This window comes from Scyliorhinus canicula, chromosome 4 (assembly GCF_902713615.1).
Source record: "Scyliorhinus canicula chromosome 4, sScyCan1.1, whole genome shotgun sequence".
Classification (NCBI taxonomy): domain Eukaryota; kingdom Metazoa; phylum Chordata; class Chondrichthyes; order Carcharhiniformes; family Scyliorhinidae; genus Scyliorhinus; species Scyliorhinus canicula.
Genome location: NC_052149.1, coordinates 28,037,324 through 28,063,779, shown reverse-complemented (window position 1 = coordinate 28,063,779; position 26,456 = coordinate 28,037,324). Strand labels below are relative to the sequence as shown.

General features: G+C 45.7%; 1 protein-coding gene across 4 annotated transcripts in view; it reads left to right on the top strand.

Annotated features, from left to right (window-relative positions):
- Positions 1–26,456, top strand: part of LOC119964442 (phospholipid phosphatase-related protein type 5-like) — a 178,407-nt gene that overhangs the window by 99,080 nt on the left and 52,871 nt on the right. For all 4 annotated transcript variants that reach the window (XR_005460302.1, XR_005460301.1, XM_038793922.1 and 1 more), the window contains exons 3-4: positions 10,648–10,901; positions 19,358–19,534. Coding sequence is in view for 2 of the 4 variants with exons in the window: in XM_038793922.1 (XP_038649850.1) it covers positions 10,648–10,901; positions 19,358–19,534 (431 nt within the window). In the remaining 2 variants the exon portion in view is untranslated. The remainder of the gene's footprint in view (positions 1–10,647; positions 10,902–19,357; positions 19,535–26,456) is intronic.

The window sequence follows — 26,456 nt, the reverse complement described above, 5'->3', positions numbered from 1 at the left end:
CCCCAAAGGTGCGGAGAATTCCCCACCTTTGGGGAGGCCTGACCCCGGAGTGGTTGGCGCCACTCCCCTCCGCCGGAACCCCCCGTCATGCCGGGTAGGGGAGAATCCCGCCCCAGAACAGTTAGTAGGATTCTACAGACCTGGGCAGTATGGTGGGGGTTACATGTAATGTGAATTGAACGTGAAATCCTGGTTGCGGCCGTCCTCATGCGTACGAAACCTGGCTACCAGTTTATGCTTGGCAATTCTGCATTGTCATGTGTCTTGAAAGCCACATGGAGAACGTTTACTTGAAGATCGGAGGCTGAATGTCCTTAACTGCCAATTGTTGTCCTGGAATGATCACAGTACTAAAGCCTAATGGTTAAATTAGAATCGTTATAGATTTGGCTCAAGTAAACAAGTGAGTAGGATGCTAGGTCCACTCAATGGTACAATGGATAAAGGTCTCATCAAATTGTTAAAATTAAATTAAAAGACTTTTAGCAGTTCCATCTGGACAAAATTCAGATTATTATTGAAATTATTACTCCATTTGGTCATTATTGGTCTAACAGGTTACCAGTCAAAATTGCTTCTGCAGACAAAGAATGATAAGGTGATTATCCATTGCCCAATGCCGGAATGGGTTTCTCCATTCAGTGGAAAATGGAGCATCAGTCGGGAAATGGGATCGGCACTGTTGCCGGCCACCGGCAGCAGCGAGCTACATGCTCTGCGCCAGTGGCAGAATGCAAATCAGTGATTCGCACCGAATTACATCTTATGGATGCGCTGGAAGCCCGAGTCTCTACCCCCTTTATTATACACCGATCCCACAGCATGAAATCCTTCCAGCAGGGTTTGGTGAAAGCTTTTCCAAGCGTTGCCTTGATGAGGTGGACCCCGTGGTGGGTCAGAGGGGTAAGTGACCCTCAAAGTCCCACAGAACGCCACCTCCTCCCCTCAATAATGCAAATCCTGCTTCCTGCCTGATCGCCCCCAGACCTTCCTTCAGATCCCTCCATCCCCATCAGAGATCCCAACAGAAATACCCATCAGAGGGGGTCTCAAATATGGTGGGATCACTGATATGGGGGTCTCAGATATGGTGGGTTCTCTGATATGGAAGTCTTTGATATGGGGGAGTTCTCTTATGGGATTATCTCTGATATGGGGATGTCTCCTCGGGGCCTATGGTGAGCGTTGCATACTGTGGCGGGAGACTCACCCAGTAATTCCTGTGGTGTGGGTGGGTTGGAGCAGGGTGGAGCAGGGTTTGTGTTTCAGGAATGGAGGGGGGCCTGCCGCCAGATCTTCCTATCGGGCCGCCCGCTAAATATGGCAGCCTGATAACGGGATTCGGAGCGGAATTCCTTGTAACTCACGCCATGCATAAATTTCCATGGCTGGGGAGAGTGAATCCCTTCTGGGCGCCTCTCCTAGTTCAAGCACAAATGAAATGAAAATCGCTTATTGTCACGAGTAGGCTTCAATGAAGTTACTGTGAAAAGCCCCTAGTCGCCACATTCCGGCGCCTGTCCGGGGAGGCTGGTACGGGAATCGAACCGTGCTGCTGGCCTGCTTGGTCTGCTTTAAAAGCCAGCGATTTAGCCCAGTGATTCAGCTCCGGCAGGAGAATGCAATCTCCCAAATGGAGAATCCAGCTATTGATCTCTGTGTCTCCGCAGCATCACATACTTGAAACGCCAAAATGTTTTTTTGCAACATATCTCTTACTTATTTCCTTTTAAAGTATCTGCACAAATTATATAAAAGAAATATGGTATATTTGAATGATAAAGATCAAAGTTGTGATTAAATTATATATATTGCAAGCTGCATGAATGGTGGAATATCAGTTGCTAATCCTGTGTGAGAAAATGAATGCAAACCTCTGATAAATAGATCGGTAAAGTTTATAAATTTTTAAATCTGAAAGTGAAATATGAGAAAGCGTTTACAAAATCTTCAGTATTTTAATCAAATTGTATAAAGTTATTTTTATTTATCATTCTCTTTTTTTCCCCCCAACCTAGACTCAGAATTCCATCCCTTCTCCGACAATACACGGTGGTGTTGATACCATTTGTCCGCAGGTCCCCCATATTCCTTAGTTTGGCATATTAAAAAATAAGTAGTGGTGGTGTTATTTGGCCCCTGAGTAACAAAAGAAATTGCATTGATATGGTGCCTTTCACTCTGCCTCGGTACAGCACTTCAGGAGTGTTGTCAGTGTTGCAAAGCCTGCAAGCCGTTTGTGCACAGCAAGACCTCAAAAACAGCAATGTGGTAATGACCAGATTACCTGATTTTGGTTCTGTTGGTTGAGGGATAAATATTGGCCAAGACAACTCCCCTGTCCTTCGCGGCATAGAATCCCTTATGTCCACTTAGGAGGATGCGCAAAAAAATGGTTTTGCACCTCACTTGAAAGAGTACCCCTGGCAGAACAGCAACGGCATCTGACTTTACTTATACATCACTGTGCAGTGGGACCTGAACCTGTGGCCTTCTGACCCAGAGGCAATAGTGCTATCACTGAATCAATAGACTCCAAGCAGCTTATCTGCTGTAAATCACATTGATCAGGAGAATAAAGCAGTGATAAGCGTGCGCATCTGTGCCGAGTACCGTGCCTGTTCTGGGATATTTTTCTCCCTCCCGCTCTTCTTATCTCCCAGCCTGGCCATCCTCCCACATGCATAGACTCTTCACAATGAATTAAACTTAGTCACTGCAAGCAGTTGTCTTCCACTAGCACTAGAATCAGGGCACGTGAAATATAAATATAAAGCATCTGCTTGGCCCCAAACCAAAAAGCCAACAGAAAATCAGTGACAAATAAATTTAATTCTAGTAGACCACTGCTGTAGTTGGTTGTCAAGGCTGTGCAAAGAGAGTAGGCAGCGTTAACCTCCAATGAGGGATTGTCATGTGTTGCCCAACTCGGGCAGAGTGTCCATTCCACTCACCCCATGGCTTTTTGGCAAGAGGCATGAAGGATATTTGTGATTGGAGCTTGGGAAGCCACTGGCTGTAAACACGCTGCTTACAGCTAGTTTTTCATTCGAGAGGACTGAAAATCTAACCGCACTTTTTTAATAATAATCTTTATTGTCACAAGTAGGCATACATTAACATTGCAATGAAGTTACATGAAAAGCCCCCAGTTGCCACATTACGGCGCCTGTTCCGGTACACAGAGGGTGAATTCAGAATGTCCAAATTACCTAACAGCACGTCTTTCGGGACTTGTGGGAGGAAACCGGTGCACTCGGAGGAAATCCACGCAGGCACGGGGATAACGTGCAGACTCCGCACAGACAAAGGCCCAAGCCGGAACCGAACCTGGGACCTTGGTGCTGTGAAGCAACCGTGCAAGACCAGGGGAATTCTAGCCACTACCTTGGTCATAATTGGTCACAAAATTAAAAACAGATTATATATATATTTTTTAATACTTTTAATTTTTTTACGGGATGTAGGCATCACTGGCCAGTATTTTTTGCCCATTCCTGAATGCCCTTGAAAAGGTGCCGTGAGCCACCTCCTTGAACCACTATTGTCTATCTGATGCAAGTGCGCCGTCGATGCAGTTAGAGAGGCATTTCCAGGATTTTGATCCAATGACCATGAAGAAACAATGTGGTTCCCAGCCAGGATGGTGTGTGACTTGGAGAGGATCTTGCAGGTGATGGTGTTCCGACGTGTCTGCTGTCCTTATCCTTTCTAGACAGTAGTGGTGGAGGATGGAGGGATAGAAGAGAATGTAGATGAAGGGCAGGCTTTCGTGGGGATAGGAGGTGAGTCACTTGCTGCAGAATTCCCAGCCTCGTGTTTGCTCTTGTAGCCATGGGGCGCGAATCTGCGGACTCAACTTAACGTCCGCTGAATGGCCAACTTAACGGCCGAGGTACACCCTCTAATCAACTGCACGTTGCCATTGTTTGGCCTTGGGGTGTTTCTCCCCATCGAGGCTGCACTTAAGAGTGATTTCTTGCTGGCTCCTCATGGATCAATGTGCCATTTTGTCCAGCCCAAATATTCTCCCCCTCCCTTATCCTTTTTATACCTCCCCTCACCCCCTTCTACCTGGCAAGGCCATCCCCAGGTCCTGTCCCCTGACAGTGCCAACCTGGTACATGGGCACTGCTAGCTTGACACCTTGGCTGTGCCCCTTGCACCCAGTAAGTGCCGCTGCCAGGGCAACAGGCTTGCAGTGCCAAGGTGTCCAGGTGTCAGGGGGAGTGCCAGGGGGCCACCCTGCCCTGTCCCCAACCACCCGGGGATCTCCAATGGCCTCGGAGATCTCCCCAGTGCCGTCACAACTGATCCACGTTTATGTTGATTAGTACTAAACGGCACCCTGGTGAGGAGTCCCAGGTGTGGCCGGTTGCCCCCGGAGAGCGAGATCCGGATCGCGACAGGCAGAGTGATTCGGGTGTCATAGGGCCCAATTTGGGGCTCTCTTGCGATTCACCCATTGCGCTCAGATCCACACTGGGTGCAATGGGGGTCACTGAATCATGCCTTTTCACATTGAAGTAGTAATCTAAGCCTATTTGTGACATCAATAAAGATTATTATTATTATGATATTTATATGGCTGGGCTAGTTCAGTTTCTGATCAATGGTAACCTTCAGAATATTGATAGTGGGGGATTCAGCTATGTTAATGCTTTGAATGTCAAGTGGACATAGCTGGATTTCCTGTTGTTGGAGATAGCATTTCTTGTCAATTGTGTGGAATGAATGTTACTTGCCACTTACCAGTCTAAGCCTGAATGTTGTCCAGGTCTTGCTGCATGCAGAACAGGGGCGGAATTCTCCGCAAGGCCCGATGCCATCGTGAAACCTGAAGAGGTTCACGACAGCGTCGGAAGCCTCTCCCGGCCCCCTATTCTCCCCTACCCGGCGAGATAGGCGGGCCGTACCGGGAAACTCGGCGGCCGGGCCTTGTCCCTGGCTTCAACGCCCGGCGCGCCAAGAATGACACCGCGGCGGCGCCTAATGATGTCAGCCGCGCATGCACGGGTTGGACAGCTCAAACCCGCGCATGCGCGGTTGTTGTCTTTCCCCTCAGCCGCCCCGCAAGACGTGGCGGCTTGATCTTGCGGGGCGGCAGAGGGCAAAGAGTGCGTCCCCTTGAGACATCGGCCCGACGATCGGTGGGCACCGATCGCAGGACCGTCCCCTCCCGAGCACGGTCGTGGTGCTCAATCCCCGATCCGCCCCCCCTAAGCCCCACACTTACCTGGCGCGCCGTGTTCATGACGGCAGCGACCAGGTGTGGTTGCCGCCGTCGTGAACAGGTCGGGAACGGCAGGCCGCTCGGCCCATCCGGGTCGGAGAATCGTGGGCTGCCGTGAAAATCGGCGGCCCGCGTTTTTCCGAGCGGCATGTCGGAAACCCGGACACGCCATTTTGGGGGGTGGGGTGGGAGAATAGCGGGAGGTGCGGGAGCGGACTTCCCGCTATTCTCCCCCCATCGTGGTTGCGGAAAATCACAGCCAGAGTGCTTCAGTGTCTTCGGAATTGCAAATGATAGCGAGCACTGTGCACTCACCAACAAACATCCTCACTTCTGACCTTATGATGGAGGTAACTGAAGATGGTTGGTCCTAGACACAACCCTAACAGACTCCTGCAGTGATGTCCTGGAATTGACATGTTTGGCCTCCAACAACCAACTTCCATTATGCCAGATAGGATTCCAACCAGTGGAGAGTTTACCCTGATTTCCATTGACTCCAGTTTTCTTCGGGCTCCTTGATGTTGCACGAGGTCAAATGCCGGCTTAATGTGAAGGGCAGTCACCTCACCTCTCGAGTTTAGCTACGCTTTCCATGCTTGGACGAAGGCAGAAATGAGACCAAGAGCTCAGTGGCGCGGTGAAACCCAAACTGAGTGTCAGTGAACAGGTTACTGCTGTGCAACTCTGTTGATGACGTTTTCCATCACTTTTCTGGGCTTCTTTACTGTTGTCTTCCTGTATACAAATTGGTTGCCTTAATTTCTACATTCTAACAGTAATTACACTTCACTTAGTACCTCATTGGTTTCAGAGCACTTTGAGTCATCTAGAGATTGTGAACAGTGTTATATAAATACAGGTCTTTCTCTTTTTTCCTCTGTGGTCCTTAAGGATTAGGCTAATAATTAAACAAAAATGCTAAGCACTTCTGTCCTGTTAGTATAAACCACTGGATGATGTCCTTGAGAGATTGGGTTTCCTCCGGGTGCTCCGGTTTCCTCCCACAGTCCTAAGATGTGCAGGTTAGTTGGATTGGCCATGATAAATTGCCCTTAGTGTCCAAAATTGCCCTTAATGTTGGGTGGGGTTACTGGGTTATGGGGATAGGATGGAGGTGTTGACCTCGGGTAGGGTGCTCTTTCCAGGAGCCGGTGCAGACTCGATGTGCCGAATGGCCTCCTTCTGCACTGTAAATTCTATGTAAATTCTCAGTACAGCTAGTAGTTAATGTCAATGTCTACATGATCACATTGCCATATCTAACACTGTGAAAAGTTCTATTTATCTTAATTTACATTTTGATTTTTATAATGTAAATCTCAGGAGTTCTTTTTGAAATGCTAGGTTTTTCGCTTATCCCGAAACCTTAAACTGAACTTGGCAAGAATACTGATTTTTCCTTTTTTTAATGCATTGGGTTTCCATATATCTCAGGTTCTTTGCTCAGAGATGAACCCAATAGACATGGACATAGAATTAACAGTGCAGAAGGAGGCCGGTCGGCCCATCGAGTCTGTGCCAACCCTTGAAAAGAGCATCCCACACCTCCACCCTATCCCCGTAACCCAGTCGAACCGTTTTGGACACTGAGGGCAGTTCAGTGTGGCAAATCCACCTAACCTACACATCTGAACTGTGGGAGGAAACCGGAGCACCCATAGGAAACCCACGCAGACCAGGGGAGAATGTGCAGACTCCGCACAGACAGTGGCCCAAGCCAGGAATCGAACCTAGGACCTTCGAGCGGTGAAGCAACTGTGCTAACCACTGTGCTACCGCGCTGCCCATAATCAGCTGCAATGTTGGCAGTGGTGGGATCTGTTTTAATGAAGAACTTTTACATTGCTCTCCCTACTCCCTATGCATGCTAAGGCACATGGATCTCAAAATCAAGTGGGCCAAGTCCATTTATTAATTTCTTGAAGTTAAGTATAAGGATTGTTGCCATGTGGTCAGTAAAATCTTGTGGTGGAACGTATGTCATGGCCTCCGGACCGTAGCTGTCTCATCGCAACATGATGAGGGCAGCGATGAATTTTATGTCAGAGACATAAATGCTCCTGGCTGGCTCGCAGTTCCTAGTTAGGGGCTGGTTTAGCTCACTAGGCTAAATCGCTGGCTTTTAAAGCAGACCAAGCAGGCCAGCAGCACGGTTCGATTCCCGTACCAGCCTCCCTGGACAGGCGCCGGAATGTGGCGACTAGGGGCTTTTCACAGTAACTTCATTGAAGCTATTCGTGACAATAAGCGATTTTCATTTTCATTTTCATGCTCCAAAAATGCTTAGCACTCTGTATCAATCCAAAAAATATCACTTGCGATGTGAGCAGTGAAAACTCAAATATATCTTCTCCCAAGGTTGCTACTTGATTGAGTTCAATTGAGGAGTTAGTCATCACTGGATAAACTTCTGACATCTCTGATCCACCAGAAGCCTACAGGGTAACCACCAATGGAAGGTGCTGGAAAATCTCAGCAGGTCTGGCAGCATCTGTAATGAGAGAGAAACAGAGTTAATGTTTTAAGTCCACATGGCACTTCATCAGAACTGAAGAGAGGGCAAACTCTTGTAGATATTATGAAAATGAAATGAAAATCGCTTATTGTCACGAGTAGGCTTCAATGAAGTTACTGTGAAAAGCCCCTAGTCGCCACATTCCGGCACCTGTCCGGGGAGGCTGGTACGGGAATCGAACCGTGCTGCTGGCCTGTTTTAAAAGCCAGCGATTTAGCCCAGTGAGCTAACCCAGCCCCTGGGTTTGTTCAACTGTAACTGTGAGAGATTGCAACAAGATGTAGCAACTTTAAGAACAAAAGACAGTTGGCCTGATGTGAGAGGGGGAGGGGTGCGCGCGCACTGAGGCAATATATGTATGGGATATTTAAATAGGGGTTAATATAGAGGAGAAAGGTCACTGACTAAAGTTGTTGAACTCAATGTTGAGACCTGAGGGCTGTGAACTGCCTAATCGGAAGATGAGATGCTGCTCCTCCAGCTTCCATTGGGCTTCTCTGGAGCATTGCAGTACTCCGAGGGCAGATTTGTGGGTGCGAGAGCAAGCCATTGTCTCATTTGCACCCGTGAATATGCTGTTATTTCACAGCTGAAAAGGTATAAACGCAAAAGCATCCAACAGATGCATATCTAGCTGCGTGTGTTGTCAGTGGCCATATTCTTCTAATAAAGTCTTCTTTTTAACCTACGTAAATGTTCACTGAACATCCTGGGTTTTGCCATGATTCTCTACTTCCCAACTGTACAAATGCAGAGGCATGGGGAGGAAGAGGCTTCGAGGGCTGCCCCTTAGTGGTGGCACAGTGGTTAGCATTGCTGGTTCACAGCATCAGGGACCTGGGTTCAATTCCGGCCTTGAGGTGACTGTGTGGAGTTTGAATGTTTTCCCTGTGTCCTTGTGGGGTTTCTCTGGATGCTCCAGGTTCCCCTCACAGCCCAAAGTTGTGCAGGTTAGGTGGATTGGCCATGCTAAATTGCCGCTTAGTATCCTGGGATGTACAGGTGAGGTGGGGTTACAAGAATAGGGCAGGGGAGTGAGCCGATGTAGGGTCCTCTATCAGAGGGTCGGTGCAGACTCGATTGGCCAAATTGGCCTCCTTCTGTACTCTAGAGGTTCTATGATTCCATATGACCAAAAGGATGTGGATGCTTTGGAGAAGGTGCAGAGGAGGTTCACCAGGATGTTGCCTGGTATGGAGGGCACTAGCTATGAAGATAGGTTGAGTAGATTAGGATTATTTTCATTAGAAAGACGGAGGTTGAGGGGGGGACCTCATTGAGGTCTACAAAATCATGAGAGGTATAGACAGGGTGGATAGCAAGAAGCTTTTTCCCAGAGTGGGGGGCTCAATTACTAGGGGTCACGAGTTCAAGGTGAGAGGGGAAAAGTTTAAGGGAGCTTTGTGTGGAAAGTTCTTTACGCAGAGGGTGGTGGATGCCTGGAACGCATTGCTGGCGGAGGTGGTAGAAGCGGGCACGATAGTGTCATTTAAGATGTATCTAGACTGGGCAGGGAGCAGAGGGATACAGATCCTTCGAAAATAGGCGACAGTTTTAGATAGAGGATATGGATCGGCGCAGGCTTGGAGGGCCGAAGGGGCTGTTCCTGTGCTGTAATTTTTCTTTCTTTTTTGTACTTTATGGTAAATTTGCTTCAGGACTTTTACTCACCTTAATTTATGTTAACTAAGTTTGATCTTTCCTGTAAGAATGCTTTTGTTGAGGTTGAGCATGGGTTTGGGCCAAGGTAGGAAAAATCTTACCTTCCTTTTAGCAGTGCCAAATCAAATTTAATAATCCACATTGTCCTGAGATACAAAAAATGAAAGTGTTAATTCCCCAATCCGAACATTCCTGTATTTTAATAAACTCAAATATACTCCGCCTGCCAACACCCTTTTGACCTGTGAAAGGCTGTCCTCCTTGAACCCTGCCCCGTTAAAGTACAAAATGGGCTGGTTTAGCTCAGTGGGCTAGGATTGTGATGCAGAACAAGGCCAGCAGCGGGGTTCAATTCCAGAACCAGCTGAGAATTCTGAATTCTCCCTTAGTGTACAAAGAACAAAGAAAAGTACAGCATAGGAACAGGCCCTTCGGCCCTCCAAGCCTGCGCCGACCATGCTGTCCGTCTAAACTAAAATCTTCTACACTTCCGGGCTCCATATCCCTCTATTCCCATCCTATTCATGTATTTGTCAAGATGCCCCTTCAACATCACTATCGTCACTGCTTCCACCACCTCCTCCGGCAGCGAGTTCCAGGCCCCCACTACCCTCTGTGTAAAAAACTTGCCTCGTACATCTCCTCTAAACCTTGCCCCTCGCACCTTACACCTATGCCCCCTAGTAATTGACCCCTCTACCCTGGGAAAAGGTCTCTGACTATCCAAACAGGTGCCGGAATGTGGCGATTAGGGGCTTTTCACAGTAACTTCATTGCAGTGTTAATGTATACCTACTTGTGACAATAAGGATTATCATTAAATGGGCAAGTTTAGATTAAGATTCAATTAGAAGTTTCTCGCCATACAGTTATCCTTCATCTCAAGTTGAGTTCTATCTCCATAACTATTAGTATTATTTTAGCTATTACTGGTCAAAGAGTTACTCAAGTGGAATGTCTGTTGAAGCTCACCAAATTATGATGTGACAACATATTTTGCACATGAAGAAGATGACAATACCTGATAGCGACGCAGAGGCAAATACACAGCAATCAAATAATGGATAGGGCCTCCAAATCCAAAGTAACATTGAAATAGCAAATTAATTTAGTTAAATCAAACTTTAAGAGAAAAATGTACACTTTAAAAAAGCAAATTAACGATTTTGTTTGAGATTTTAGGTCAAACATATTTGGTTTCCTAATCACATTTTTGGTATCTTTTCTTTCCCAGGAGTCTATGCATTTGGACTTTTTGCCACAGATATATTTGTAAATGCTGGACAAGTGGTGACAGGAAATCTAGCCCCCCATTTTCTCACAGTCTGTAAACCCAATTACACAGCACTCGGCTGTCAGCATGAAACTGTGCAGTTCATCAACAACGAAGAGGCCTGCACTGGCAACATAGATGACATAACAAAAGCCAGGAAAAGCTTTCCATCCAAAGAGGCAGCATTAAGTGTGTATGCAGCAGTGTATCTGGCAGTAAGTAAATTTGTTGCATCCTATCATTCTACCTACAGTCATTAACTGCAACGACTTTTAAAAAAAAATCTTTTATATCCATTAGCTCAAGCAATCCCTGGAAATTACTGAAGGCAAGCTCCCAATGTGCAGCCAAAATTGAAACAATCACATGTTCAGTTACACCATGTAATTTTTAGATTAAAGTTATTACCCGAATAAAACTTATTCTATTGCCTGATGACATTTCGTAATCTTTTAAATATTTACTGATACATTATGATGAATGTGTCAATATTAATGATTTTACCAATCTTACAGCCCAGTTCATTTTTTGTATTATACGGGTTTGCCTTTATTTTAGCATCATTTTGAAAGGAAATGTAGGAAGCATTTGCAGCATCATTGTAGCTTATAAATGTTATGACTCTGTCACAACCAGGTGAGAAGGTGAGCTGGCTCCCCTCCTTTCAACCTTCTTGGTTGGTCACAACAAAGGTTTAAGTTTCTTACGAACATGTAAATTAAGATCAGGAGTACGCCTCTTGCCCGTTGAACCTACTCCGCCATTCAATAAGATCATCGCTGATCTGCTTGTAACCATCCACTTATCTCCCATAACCTTTCCCCCATTAATAATCAAAAATTCATCAACCCATGCCTTGAAAAATATTCAAAGATTTTGCTTCCACTGCCTTTTGAGGAAGAAAGTTCCAAAGACTCATCATCCTCTGAAAGTAAAGATTTCTCCTCATCTCTGTCTTGAATGGGTGATATCTTGTTTTTAAACAGTGACCCCCTACTTCTAGATTTGCCCACAAGAAGAAACATCCTCACCACGCCCATCCTGTCAAGATCCCTTGGATTATAAAGGACTCAATCAAGTTGCCTCTTACTCTTCTAAACTCCAGTGGATACACACCTAGCCTGTCTAACCTTTCCTCATAAGACAACATGCGTATTCCTGATATTAGAGGGCAGCACGGCAGCATTGTGGATAGCACAATTGCTTCACAGCTCCAGGGTCCCAGGTTCGATTCCGGCTTGGGTCACTGTCTGTGCGGAGTCTGCACATCCTCCTCGTGTGTGCGTGGGTTTCCTCCGGGTGCTCCGGTTTCCTCCCACAGTCCAAAGGTGTGCAGGTTAGGTGGATCGGCCATGATAAATTGCCTTTAGTGTCCAAAATTGCCTTTAGTGTTGGGTGGGGTTATGGGGATAGGGTGGAGGTGTTGACCTTGGGTAGGGTGCTCTTTCCAAGAGCCGGTGCAGACTCGATGGGCCCTGTAAATTCTATGATATTGGTGTAGTATACCTTCTCTAGACCTCTTTTTCATGAGCATATGCCTTTGCTAAATCTGAATGTATTTAACTACTTAAGCTGTGATCAATAAAAAGCAATCAAACAGGTTTCTGTTGAGTTAAAGAACAATCAAATATATAAACCCCTAAACACACACTCACACTCAAACTCACACACACTCCAATATAAAATGGTCAAAAAATATGCAGATAAGTGTTCTTTGATTGTCCTCAAGACATAGATTTAAAATGCTGTGGCGAGGTTAGGCTAACTTGTTTCTTGAATGCAATCAGATGTAAAATATATTGCAATTATTACAAGATCTCAGTTTGCTGGTATTTCTTGTAGAGTTGGCTTCTTGCAATGGGCAACACTCTTATTCCAAGAGAAAGGGTGAAGTAGCAGCTTTCAGCCTGTTTCCTCTGCTGATGACTTTTACAACACCTCCTATGTTGCTTGAAATCTATCCCAAATGGTTAGGCAGCCTTGCCCTGAAATATTTCACCCATTATGTATTTCCATGCGGTTTTGGGTGCGTTGATCTGTGGCAACTGTTTTTTCAATATCCAGCACTTTGCTTTTTTAATGTCTCTCCCTTAGACAGTGATAGGTTTCAATGGTGTCTGGATTATAGGAAATGTTTTCTCTTCACACTGCCCTGACGGTGATATATTTGCTTCTCACCTTCATCTTGGAAGGTGGCCTTGCATTTTTAAGTAGTTTTGTCTGTCTCAGTTCAAATTGTAAAATTCCCAGTCAATTGAACGTTGAAAAATCATATTTGCAAAAATAAAGGGACATCACCTTGTGGCAACTGATTCAAATAAATTTGGGAATAAAAGTATACAAAACATGAAGGGAAATTCCAACAACTTTATTAGCGCTACAGCAACGATGATTAAAGGCAGATTGGAAAACGATATTAAAAGCGCTGAAAGATAACTAACTTGGAAAAGGAACCAGACAAAGAAGTGATGACCTTTCAGTTAAAAAAATCATATAAAACTTCACAAGTAAATAAATGTATTTCTTGCACTTTCAGGCAGTCCATTCCAGCTCACAATAACAAAGATGTTTCTCCTCATCTACTTCTCTGGCTCGTTTGCCAGTTATGTTGAACCTGTCTCCTTTCGTTACCAACCCATCTGCCATGGAAAACGCTGATCTTACTTTCTGTCTCAAAATCCTTTGTTAACCCTTCCTTCCTCTGTCCATAAATGATGCTTGATGGACTGCGTACTTGCAGCATTGTTGGAGACTGGTTGCCACATCTATCTGTCCCAATAGGCTCTGCTCCTTGGTGTTAATAGGCTTGTAAATATTGCGGAAAAGGTCTATCCTTGACAAGACCAGTCGGATCCTCCGAGAGCTGATGGGGGAACGTGGAATACCTATGTCTCTAGCTTTTTCCAATGAGACTGCCCATAATCCAGCCAGAGATACCATGGCAGGCTGGTGAATTATTCCAGAAGTGTAATAGCTGTCCACAACAGCTGATTTGATGTTCTTGCTATATCTCTGTGAAATCAATTTCCCTTACAGTTCACTCCATTAAACAAAAATGAATAAATGGTTAATTTTCTTGTTCCCTTCTGAAACTTTGCAATGCACTGAATAGCTACCATTTTCATCAACAATCTAACAGTGATGCAAAATATATAAAGCCTGTTGAAATGTCCTAAAGATGTGTTAAATTGGAATATAAATGTGCATTTTTAATATGTTGGGATGATTTGGGATCTCTACTGAAAACACTTTTCTTCCCTTTCTATGTCAACTGATTTTTTTTTCGATTCAGTTATGGCCGGGATTTTCCATTCTCGATTGGGAATTCTGATGGGATGGAGAATGGAGTTTCGGCTGAAAAATGGGTACAGCACTGAGTGCCAGACCCATCCTCAGTCTCTGCTCTAATGCCTTCCATAGTGGAATAGCCCCCACACCACCACCACCACACACTGGCGGGAACATGCAAATGCATGCAAAGTGCTTAGCTGTCTTTGATGTGATCAGGAGCTGTCAATCAAAACAAGGGTGTTACACTCAGTTAGCATCAAAGCAGGGTACTTGAGATACATTCAAACATGAAGCGAAGGATAAATAAACAAACCCACTAGCAGCTGTGTCTGAACCATTAAGTTGGCAATCACAGGCTGGTGAAAGGTATTGCTCTGTGAAATTGAATGGATGCTTAGCATTTCAAGGACTCTCAGGGGATTTGAAGCATTTTTAAGTGTTGTGGGCTTTTAAGAAGCCTCTGACACTTCACAAATCTGCAGTTTTAAATGCATATGTTTGAGGGCACAGGTGTTAGGAAAGGGAAAGTGTTCCTGCATTGATTCTTCACTGAACTGCCTGGACTGCACTTCAGCTGCCAGGCAGAGCAGGTCAGGGTGAGATGACAGTGACTGCCCTTGATATCAATGCAGCATTTGACCGAATATGGCATCAAGGAGCCCGAGCTAAACTGGAGTCAATGGGAACCAGGGGGGAGACTCTCTGACGGTTGAAGTCATACCTGGAACAAAGGAAGATGGTTGTGGTGGCTAGAGATTTCATAGAATTTACAGTGCAGAAGGAGGCCATTCGGCCCATCGAGTCTGCACCGGCTCCTGGAAAGAGCACCCTACCCAAGGTCAGCGCCTCCACCCTATCCCCATAAGCCAGTAACCCCACCCAACACTAAGGGCAATTTTGGACACTACGGGCAATTTATCATGGCCAATCCACCTAACCTGAACATCTTTGGACTGTGGGAGGAAACCGGAGCACCCGGAGGAAACCCACGCACACACGGGGAGGATGTGCAGAATCTGCACAGACAGTGACCCAAGCCGGATTCAAACCTGGGACCCTGGAGCTGTGAAGCAATTGTGCTATCCACAATGCTACCGTGCTGCCCAAATCAATCATCTCAGCTCCAGGACATCACTGCCAGAAGTTCCTCCATCTTCAACTGCTTCATCAATGACCTCCCTTCCATCATAATGTCAGAAGTGGGTGTGTTTTCAGATGACTGAACAATTTTCAGCACCATTCGTGACTCCTCAGATAATGAAGCAGTCCATGTCCAAATGCAGCAAGATATGGACAATATCCAGGCTTGCGTTGACAAGTGGCAAGTTATATTCATGCCACACAAGTGCCAGGCAATGACCATCTCTAACAAGAGAGGTTCTAACCACTGCCCCTTGGCATTCAATGGCATTACGATCGCTGAATCCTCCACAATCAATATCCTGGGGGTTACCATTGATCAGGACCTGAGCTGGACTAGCCACATTAATACTGTGGCTACCAGTGCAGGTCAAAGGCTAGGAATCCTACGGCGAGTAACTCACCTCCTGACTTCCCAAAGCTAGTCCATCTACAAGGCACAAGTCAGGAGTGTAATGGAATACTCTCCACTTGCCTGGATGAGTGCAGCTCCAACAACACTCAAGAAGCTCAACACCATCCAGGACAAAGCAGCCCCTTGATTGTACCCCTTTCCACAAACATTCAAACCCTCCGCCAAGATGAACAGTGGCAGCCATGTGCACCATCGACAAGATGCACTGTAGTAACTCACCAAAGTTCCTTGGACAACACCTTCCAAACCCATGACAGTACCATCTAGAAGGTCAAGAGCAGCAGATTCCAGGTTTCCCTGCAAGTCAGTCACCACCTTGACTTGGAAATATATTACCGTTCCTTCACTTTCGCTCAGGCAACATGGTGGAACTCCCAATTTAACAGCTCAGTGGGTGTACCTGCAGCTCAGGAACTGTAGTGGTTCAAGAAGGCAGCTCGCCACCACCTTCTGAAGGGCAACTAAGTATCGGCAATAAATGCTGGCCTAACCAGCATTGCCCACATCCTGTAAATTTTTTTTTTTTAAAGCATCCAGGCAGGGATAACTGACAGTGGGGAGGTTGTCGCTCATATGGGAATGGGAATGGAGGCCTCTGGTGAGGGGTGTCTCTGATATGGGGGGTGTCTAATGGGAGTGGCTGGTGAGGGATTCTGGTGGGGGTCTCTGCTGGAGGCGTCTGGGGGTCTCTGGTGGGCTGTGTGACAGGGGTCTGGTGGGAGGCCATGGGGGGCTGTCAGGCCATCCTCATGTGTGCGTGCTGTGGGGGTGGTGAAGCAGCAAATCCCATGGTTGAGGATGGAGAGATGTCCCTACTTGTCAGTGAAGGCTTTGCATTGTGGGGGGGGGGGGGGGGGGGGGCAACCGTCGTATCTCAGTATCAGGCCTCCCGCTCAAAATGGCAGCCTGTTAGCGGGATATAGCACGGATTCACTTGAGCTCCTCGCATGGCAAAGGAGAGGGAATCACTTCTGAATGCCACTCCTAGCACCAAATGTGGCCTATCCACCTAGCGCAAACCAAAACCGATTCAGTCCCAATGGGAGAACATAAGAATCCAGCCCTTAGACTCCAGAACAGAGAATCCAGGCTTATATGGAGGCAGCTCTCAAGAATTAAGGAGATCGAAAGATTGCTCAAATTTAATAACATGTGAGAAAACATTCAAATTTCTTATCAAGTTAATTTTGTTTTGGCAAACGAAATTCGAATTGGTTTACAAATTCTGACACTGCTCTCTTTGTGCCAAGCCTAATGAAGTAAGAATTTGATTTTCTTAAAATGAAGTATCTGTCATCTATCTCAATTTTCTACCAGCTCCTCCGCTTGAAGTTAATCTTCATCTGAAGTTGTTTCATTTCATCTGTATTGGAAAATGTGAATTCATTGGTTCAATATGACAGGGCAGTTTCCAAAGAGACTTTGCATTTAGTTGCAATATCAGTTTGATTGTCTCTGTCACAATAACGTTCAGTTCAAAGCTGATGAAGCGATCTTTTGTCATCTGTTGTTAATATTCTTACTGTTGTCAACATAGAACATAGAACATAGAACAGTACAGCACAGAACAGGCCCTTCGGCCCTCAATGTTGTGCCGAGCCATGATCACCCTACTCAAACCCACGTATCCACCCTATACCCATAACCCAACAACCCCCCCCCCCCTTAACCTTACTTTTATTAGGACACTACGGGCAATTTAGCATGGCCAATCCACCTAACCCGCACATCTTTGGACTGTGGGAGGAAACCGGAGCACCCGGAGGAAACCCACGCACACAGGGGGAGGACGTGCAGACTCCACACAGACAGTGACCCAGCCGGAAATCGAACCTGGGACCCTGGAGCTGTGAAGCATTTATGCTAACCACCATGCTACCCTGCTGCCCAAAATCAATTAAATTGTTATTTCAACTGTCAATTCAACCAGTCAATTCAACTGTTATTTCTTGAAGACCACAAAATTGACTCTATCTCCAGCTTTTACTTTCTGATTTATGACCATGCATTGCAATCTTCCTTCTCCACTATTTATATGGGCTGCAAAGTAGCACAGTGGTTAGCAATGTAGCTTCACAGCACCAGGGACCCAAGTTCAATTCCTGGCTTGGGTCACTGTCTGTGTGGAGTCTGCACGTTCTCCCCATGTCTGCGTGGGTTTCCTCCGGGTGCTCAGGTTTCCTCCCACAAGTCCCGAAAGACGTGCTTGTTAAGTGAATTGGACATTCTGAATTCTCCCTCAGTGTACCCGAACAGGCGCCGGAATGTGGCGACTGGGGGATTTTCACAGTAGCTTCATTGCAGTGTTACTGTCAGCCTACATGTGACACAAATAAAGATTATTATGTAAATAATGAGATTGAAGGTTGTGCACTCAAACAATGTGCATGGAATTGGCAAATACACAAATGGAAATGTGCTGTGGTAAATATTAAATCAACTCAAAAGTTATGCCATGTGTTTTATGTTTATTAGAGCACATAAAATGAATCATTGGGGGGAGACCTTCCGGCTGGTCACGCCAGCGGGATCTTCCCGTCCTGCTGATGGTGCATTCCTGCCGTGGGTTTGCTGTCAGTGTGGGGTGATTCCAGTGGGAAAACTCATTGACAGTGGCGGGAGCAGAGGATCTCACCAACGGCCAATAGTGTGTCGCCTCTCGTCGCCAAGGAGCATGCCAAGGGGAGCCCAGGAAATCTCGTCAAGCATGTCACATCACTAAGGGGAGGCAGTGGCATAGTGGTATTGTTACTGGGCGAGTAGTCCAGAGACCTAGGGTAATGTTGTGGGGACCCAGGTTCGAATCTCATCACGGCAAGTGGTGAAATTTGAATTCAGTAAAATCTGGAATTAAGCGTCCAATGATTTTTTTTTAAATTCAGAGTACCCAATTCATTTTTTCCAATTAAGGGCCAATTTAGCATGGCCAATCCACCAGCTTGCACATTTTTGGGTTGTGGGGGCGAAACCCATGCAAACACACGGAGAATGTGCAAACTCCACACGGACAGTGACCCAGAGCCGGGACCGAACCTGGGACCTCGGCGCCGTGAGGCCACAGTGCTTACCCACTGTGCCACCGTGCTGCCCTAAACGTCCAATGGTGACCAAGAAAATCATTGCTGATTGTCATTAAGAACCCATCTGGTTCACTAATGTCCTTTAGGGATGGAAATCTGCCGTCCTTACCTGGTCTGGTCTACATGTGACTCCAGACCCACAGCAATGTGGTTGAATCTTAAATGACCTAGCAAACAACTCATTTCAAGGGTAATTAGGCACGGGCAATAAATGCTGGCCCAGCCAACGATGCCCACATCCCTTAGACAAATTAAAAAAAACTTTTAATGCACAAAACAAAATCTTGCACACAAAAAAAAATCTGGGATTAAGACAAGAGTGGAAACACTTCATGGGACACATAGCATCTGTGCGGAGGGAAAAACAGAACTAAATTTCAATGCTGCCTGACTTGCTGAGTGTTTCCAGTGTCTTCTGATGTAATTACATATAGGGTGGGATTTTCCAGCATCCTAATAATAATAACTGTTTATTGTCACAAGTATGGAGCTACTGTGAAAAGACCCTAGGCGCCACATTCTGACACCTGTTCAGGTAAACTGGTATGAGAATTGAACCTGCGCTGCTGGCCTTCTTCTGTATCACAAACCAGCTGGACCAGCCCTTGTATCCTGAACAGGGGAGTAAAGTTAATCTATTTGAAAGGAGACTTAGCTTCTGGTTAAAACATTTTAAATGGAGCATGTAATCATTGTAATGTAGGAAAGAATTAAGATTTTAAATTAATTATTTTTGTTACTGTAGATGTACATCACATGTACTGTGAAGACCAATGGAACGAGACTTGCAAAACCTCTCCTCTGTTTGGGCCTCATGTGTTTGGCATTTCTGACTGGAATAAACAGGGTAGCGGAATATCGAAACCACTGGTCAGATGTTGTCGCAGGATTCATCATAGGAACAGCTGTAGGAGTGTTCTTGGTAAGTAAATACTGTAATAATTATGGAACGTATCAGTACGGTACTTAAGTTACAATGCTGCATCTCAAGAGGCAGTAATCAGTGCCCCACTTCCATTGTACAAGGCTTCAGCTGTTGTGTCGTTCACTTTTCATTTATTTTACGGAAATCACGGCCGGCACAGTGGTGTAGTGGTTAGCACCGCTGCCTACAGCACTGAGGACCCGGGTTCTATCCCGGCCCCGGGTCACTGTCTGTGTGGAGTTTGCACATTCACCCCGTGTCTGCATGAGTTTCGCCCCCACTATCCAAAGATGTGCAGGTTAGGTGGATAGGCCACATTAAATTGCCCCTGAATTAGAAAACAATAATTGGGCACTCTAAATTTATAAAAAGAAAAAATATTTTATGGAAATTCGAGAATCAAGAGGTTTCAATCCATTTCATCAGTACAAGCAGTAAACATTTGACCTGTGCCTAGTTAAAGGGTCTACCTCGGTGATACAATGTAATATCAATACAAAATTAAACATGCAGTTCTGGTCACCATATTATCAGAAGGACGTGGAAGCTTTGGAGAGAGTGCAAAGAAGGTTCACCAGGATGTTGCCTGGTCTCGAGGGTGTTGGCTATGAGGAGAGGTTGAATAAACCAGGATTGTTTTCAGTGGAAAGACGGAGGCTGAAGGGAGACCTGATAGAGGTCGATACAATCAAGAGAGGCATAGACAGGGTGGACAGTCAGAGGCATTTTCCAAGGCAAGAATTGTCAATTACAAGGGGGCACAGGTTCAAGGTGAGAGGGGAAAGTGGTGGGTGACTGGAACATGCTGCTAGAGTATATGGTGGAAGCAGGCACATTTGTAACATTTTAGAGGCATCTGGATGGGTACATGAGTCGGAAGGAAATAAAGGAATATTGACCGAGTAAGAGCAGAAGTTTGTTTTTAGTTAAGGCAGCATGATCGGCAGAGGCTTGGAAGGCAAAGGGCCTGTCCTTGTGCTGTACATTTCTTTGGTATTTGTTATTTCTTTATATTCCACAGGTGGCATTTTATTTCGGTATTTCCAATGTTTCTTATTGTTCACTTTCATTAGTCTCCACACTGTCTCATTAGTCACCTTTTAGGAGCAACTGACTTACAATACATGCAGTATATTAACAACAAAATATGAAGATTCCAGAAATGAATGTGATTTAATCTAATGCCCATACTAAGGTATGAGATTCAGTCTAAGTCAGGGCAATTTAAATGATTAAAATGTTGCTTAGTTTTTGCAGAATAGCAAATGTAGTGGTGTGATTTATGGAGCAGAGTAACAATGCAGAGTAACTACAGCACATAACACGCATTGTATTATTGGAGATGATACATGACACACAAATGACAAAATATACTTCAGAAAATGTCCCCGAATTGTGAAACCATGAAGTGTTTTTGCACCCTTTTGTTCTATTCAAATCTTGATTTTGTATGTACTTTTCTCAATTTTTAGCAGCAGATTCAATTCTATTTATTTGAATTATTTTTAATATTTATTTTTTCATACTGAAGTGTTATTTTGTTTCCAGGTATAACATCTGTAATAGATATTCTGAGAACAAAAGTGACGTTAGTTAACTCATACAAACACCAGCATAACCAATGTAATATTGAAAATAGTTCCTGTGAATAATGTCAAAGCTGAAGAAATGCTAGTGGAACTATAAATTATAGAAATTGTTGGAGGGAAGAAATGCTCAGAGTCCATTTGCAACCGTGTGGTGTTGGTAAACTTTGTTTATTCGAAAAATGGCTGTGTGCACACAGGAAAACTAGAAGCTGCTGCTGCCTTCAGCGAGCGTCCGTCTGTTCTGAAACTTACAGGCATTTTCATGCATATATATTTCAAGTTAGCTCATAGTTACAGATAAGCATTGACGTCATCAATTAATTTCATACAATACAATCTGACCAGTGAGATGTCTCCTGAGCCCCCTTAATGGGAAACTGATTTACTCATACAATGGGTTTTACAAGTTACCAGAATGTTCCCCTCAACCTGAAATAATGTTGTTAGTCCTTGATGAGGCCTGTTGTTTGTATTCCCTGCTCTAGGTAGAACAATGAACCTCCTGCAGACAAACTGGGGCCATAGTCTCGTGACATGGGATCCACCAATTTAACCCTTTGCCTACCGGTTTTTCCCACTCCCAATGTGCAGCCTTTAACCGAGAACCTCTTTTTAAAAATATATATGTATTATTTTCTCGCTAACAGAAATGTTTACCCTGTATTAGGAAGAGACACAAATGAAGAACTACCTTGGCCTTTTAAGTAAGAAAAACAATAAATTACAGACCTTTGATTTTTTTATCACAGAATCATAGAATTTACAGTGCAGAAGGAGGCCATTCGGCCCATTGAGTCTGCATCGGCCCAAGGAAAGAGCATTCTACCCAAGCCCGCACCTCCACCATATCCCCGTAACCCAGTAACCCCACCCAACCTTTTTGGACACTAATGGGAATTTAGCATGGCCAATCCACCTAACCTGCCCATCTTTGGACTATGGGAGGAAACCGGAGCACCCTGAGGAAAATCACGCAGACAGGGGGAGAACGTGCAGACTCTGCACGGCCACCCAAGCCGGGAATTGAATCTGGGACCCTGGAGCTGTGATGCAACTGTGATAACCACTGTGCTATGATGCTGTCCTTGGAAGAGTTTTAATGTTTTTTTTTATTTTGCTGCATGCTAACAGGGAGGCAAGTGGAGTTTTCTGCCTTATCCAACAGAAAGTTTATTAGGGATTATGGGGATCAGAGTGGCAGTCCTTCCTGGAGCACAGACTGCATAGAGGAGTAACTGGGTAGAGGGGGAATGGGGAGAGCTCTCAGCTGAAGAAGCACTTCTACTTCCACCTGAGCCAGGAGCAGCATATGAGGCACTTATGATTTTGCCAAATAAGTGATCCCTGAACTGTTCCATCTCCAACATCAGGACCTACAGCCAAACAGCAGGGCAAGGATGGCACTGCCAGTTGCCACCAAGCTCACCAGTGCCCTCGGCTTCTACTTCTTCCAGGCAGGTGCCATCCATCGCTGCATCAGGGAGGTGACAGAGGCCCAGGAAGCCAAAGAGGGGATGTTTGCTTCCCCTCCCACCAGAGAAAAACAGAAAGAGTAGGCAGGTAACGGGGTTCCTAATAGAGCAGAGGGACATCAACTGCGTGCAAGTCGCTCTGATGAACCCACAGCTGCAGGGGTAGATATGCTGCAAGGGCTAGGATTCCATCAATGTACATTTGGTATGTAACTGTGCACAGAATATCATGTTGGTGAATGCCCGCTATGCTGGCAGCAACCACAATGCTTTCATCCTGAGGCCTTTACCTTTGGGCCACACAGTGAACCAGAGGCCCATAGCTTAGGAACAGAGGTGCAGGAGTAGGCCACTCAGCCCATCGAACCTGCTCCGCCATTCAATACGACCATGGCTGATCATCCACTTCAATGCCTTCTTCCTGCACTATCCCCATATCCCTTTATGTCATTGGTATTTAGAGATCTATCAATCACTGCTTTAAACGTACACGACAACTGAGCTTCCACAGCGCTCTGGGGTAGAGAATCCCAAACATTCACAACCTCTGAGTAAAAAGGTTCCCCCTCATCTCTGTTGGACAAGGCAGAAAACTCCTCTTACCTCCCCTCATCTCGGTCCTACGTGGCTTCCCCCTTACTTTGAAATTGTGTCCCTGCTTCTAAGCTCCCAAAACAGGGGAACCCATCTTACCTGCATCTATTCTGTCTATAGTTCCAATGAGATCATCTCTCATTCTTCAAAACTCTGGAAAATACATGCCCAATTTTGCCAAGAATTTTGCTAAGAATAGGTCTGGTGAACCTTTGCTGTCCTCTCTATATGGCCATAATAGCCTCCCTGAGGCAAGGGAATCAAAACTGCCCAGTCGTCGACCCAAGATATTATACAATTGAAGATAGACTTATCGTGGTGACAAGAGACACTCTCTGTACACCTGGCACATGACTCCTCTCTGCCTTCTGAGGACAATTTTACCTATAAACACAGTCATGCAGCCATAAGCAATATCGTGGAGTAAGCTATCAGATTCTTGAAGCAATCACTGCCTGAAGCACTTAAGGAGAGCCCTCCAGTATTCACTGAGTGAGTGTCCAAGTTTGTGGTGGTGTGTGTATCTTGTACAGCTTTGCAATCATGAGGACACAGTCTTTGCACTTGAAGGACAACTCAGGAGAAGGGTGAAAGGGACACACGGAGGAGGCATCTGGGACTCCTTCATTCTGGACAGATCGTCCAGGAGCAGCTACTGAGACAATGATTTCAGCATACAGCCCACTGCCAAATGCACTGCTGGCTGACTGCGCACTCAACAAAGAGCCACACAGCTTGCATGGTTGGCACATGTTTCAATCTGCAAACGTCAGAGACAGTCTGTCCCTCTTAAAGGGAAGCGGCACTCATTGTACAGAAGCTGCTACTAACTGTGCAAGAAGTGACTACCAGTTGAAGCACACCAAATAGATCAGCAGAACAAAAAGAGTGCCCCCAGGCAGTGGTGGGGGCATTAGTCCAGGAGGTACAAAGGAAGAGAGAAATAATGTTTCCACAGGGGACCAAGAGACCCGCAAAGCAAATGCTGAGAAGGAAATCAATGCAAACAGTCTCATCCCCCCCGAATATGGCAGTAGTGTTGTAAAAAGTACAATGAGCTCACAGTTATGGTCAATGTCACTGAGTGCATCTGCATAGGAAATCTCCAGTCCACCGCACTATTATCCTCTCACGCTACTCAATGCACCACAGCCCCATCACTCACCCATAAGAGTTACAACTTCTCCCTAACCATTTAGGTGCATCCACCTCACACTCACACAGGTACCCACCTCTTGCTGTTTCCACATACATCCAGTTATTCAGCTATGGCCGGCACATCACCAAAACACAATGAAAACACTCACTGGCTTTCTCCCCTCTCTTGTGGTACCAAGATAGCCCATAACAGCAGAGAATGAGCGGGCATGGTCATGCCTTCATCTTCCAAGCCCTGTGGAGGAGATGATGCTCCACATCTTGGGGCTAGCTTTGAGTGAGGACATTGCATCGGGTGCCACCAAGAACACCTAGGATGATGATAAGTTACTGTCTCATCGACGTTAATACTGACCTCAATCTCATTCTGCTATCTGACATGAAGCGAAAGCTGCAGATCGTGTGACCCTTGATTTTCTTGCTTTACACTCACCACACTTTCCTCAGCCGACACTCCCCTTCTGTATATCTGCTTTCAGGTAGCCAAGAACTACCATCTGACTCACCTGATGGCAAAGGACAAGAGCTACTGCAGACTTCTGAGTAGGAAGCACATCAATTGATCTGTACTGTAGGTACCTTAAAGGGCAATATAGAGTCAGGATCTGCATGTGGTCAGTCAGTAGGCATGGGTGGGCTCCAGTCTGACCAGAGGAAAGGACACTTTGTGCACCAGCTGCCCAGAAGGCCAGGTTGCAGAACGGCTCTGCAACATAGAACATAGAACATAGAACAGTACAGCACAGAACAGGCCCTTCAGCCCTCGATGTTGTGCCAAGCAATGATCACCCTACTCAAACCCACATATCCACCCTGTACCCGTAACCCAACAACCCCCCCCCCCCCCCCACCTTACTTTTTAGGACACTACGGGCAATTTAGCATGGCCAATCCACCTAACCCGCACATCTTTGGGCTGTGGGAGGAAACCGGAGCACCCGGAGGAAACCCACGCACACACAGGGAGGACGTGCAGACTCCACACAGACAGTGACCCAGCCGGGAATCGAACCTGGGACCCTGGAGCTGTGAAGCATTTATGCTAACCACCATGCTACCGTGCTGCCAACAGGGAGACTCGGTTGAGGACTTTTGAGGGGGAATCTACCGGGAACACTAAACGGAACATAATGAGATACTTGGTACATTGTCTGCCCTCTCAGGCAGCCTGCTGTCAAGGAAAGGAGCATAGTGGAGTCCAGCGCCTGCTTAACAAAGGACATCATGCAGAGCTAAAGCCGACCATTATCAGCATGGAAATTAGGGGAAACTCCATAACAGCAAATTGCTGAGAAATGCAGAGTCTAGTAGACCAAGTCTCAGCTTCCATTGAAAAACGAGTTAAAACCAACCTGTCTCCATTCTGCAGTGGATGCTCAAAAATGAATGAATTCCATTACACCGATGCAGGTTCATATTGCTGCCATTATGACTACAGAACTCAGTGCTGGACATTAAGTGCAGGATCTCAGTCCTGCAACCCGTTGAATATTTACAACATTTTCTGCTTTTGTTTCGGATATCCAGCATCTGATGGATTTTGCTTCTGTGAAGAATATCTATGCAGTGAAATGATTTAAAATAATCCTTAGTGTCAGCACCAGACTAGGTAGGCCGATGCATGTTAAATCTCCCCCACAAGCTGCCATAATGATGTTGTTTAATCTAACCACAGTGTGAAGTTACGATCAGCTGATTCTGATGGCTCACACCCAGCAGGAAGCAAATTACAGGTGCTTGTACACGACAGATAATGGACCTTGTTTATGTTTATGCTTATATTGGAATTCCTCTCTCTGTCTGCACGTTTGCAAGCGTCCGCAGAGCCCCCCTGTTGGCCTTTAAAATCTTCCAACGATTCTTGAGTGCAGCTGAAGCATCTGCACTCAGACAATTAAATCAACTATAAGTTCAAAAACCGCTCACCTAATTTATCAAATTGCCTGAGAACTTCTCAAACTACCATGGAACAGGACTGAAGGCATTCAAGATGCTGGCGCACCGCCACCTTCTCAAGGGTTGCCAAGGATGGGTCATAAATGCCGGCCTCATCAGTAATGCACGGATCCCAACGATGAGCTGAAGTAATTGGCACCGCCCTGGAGT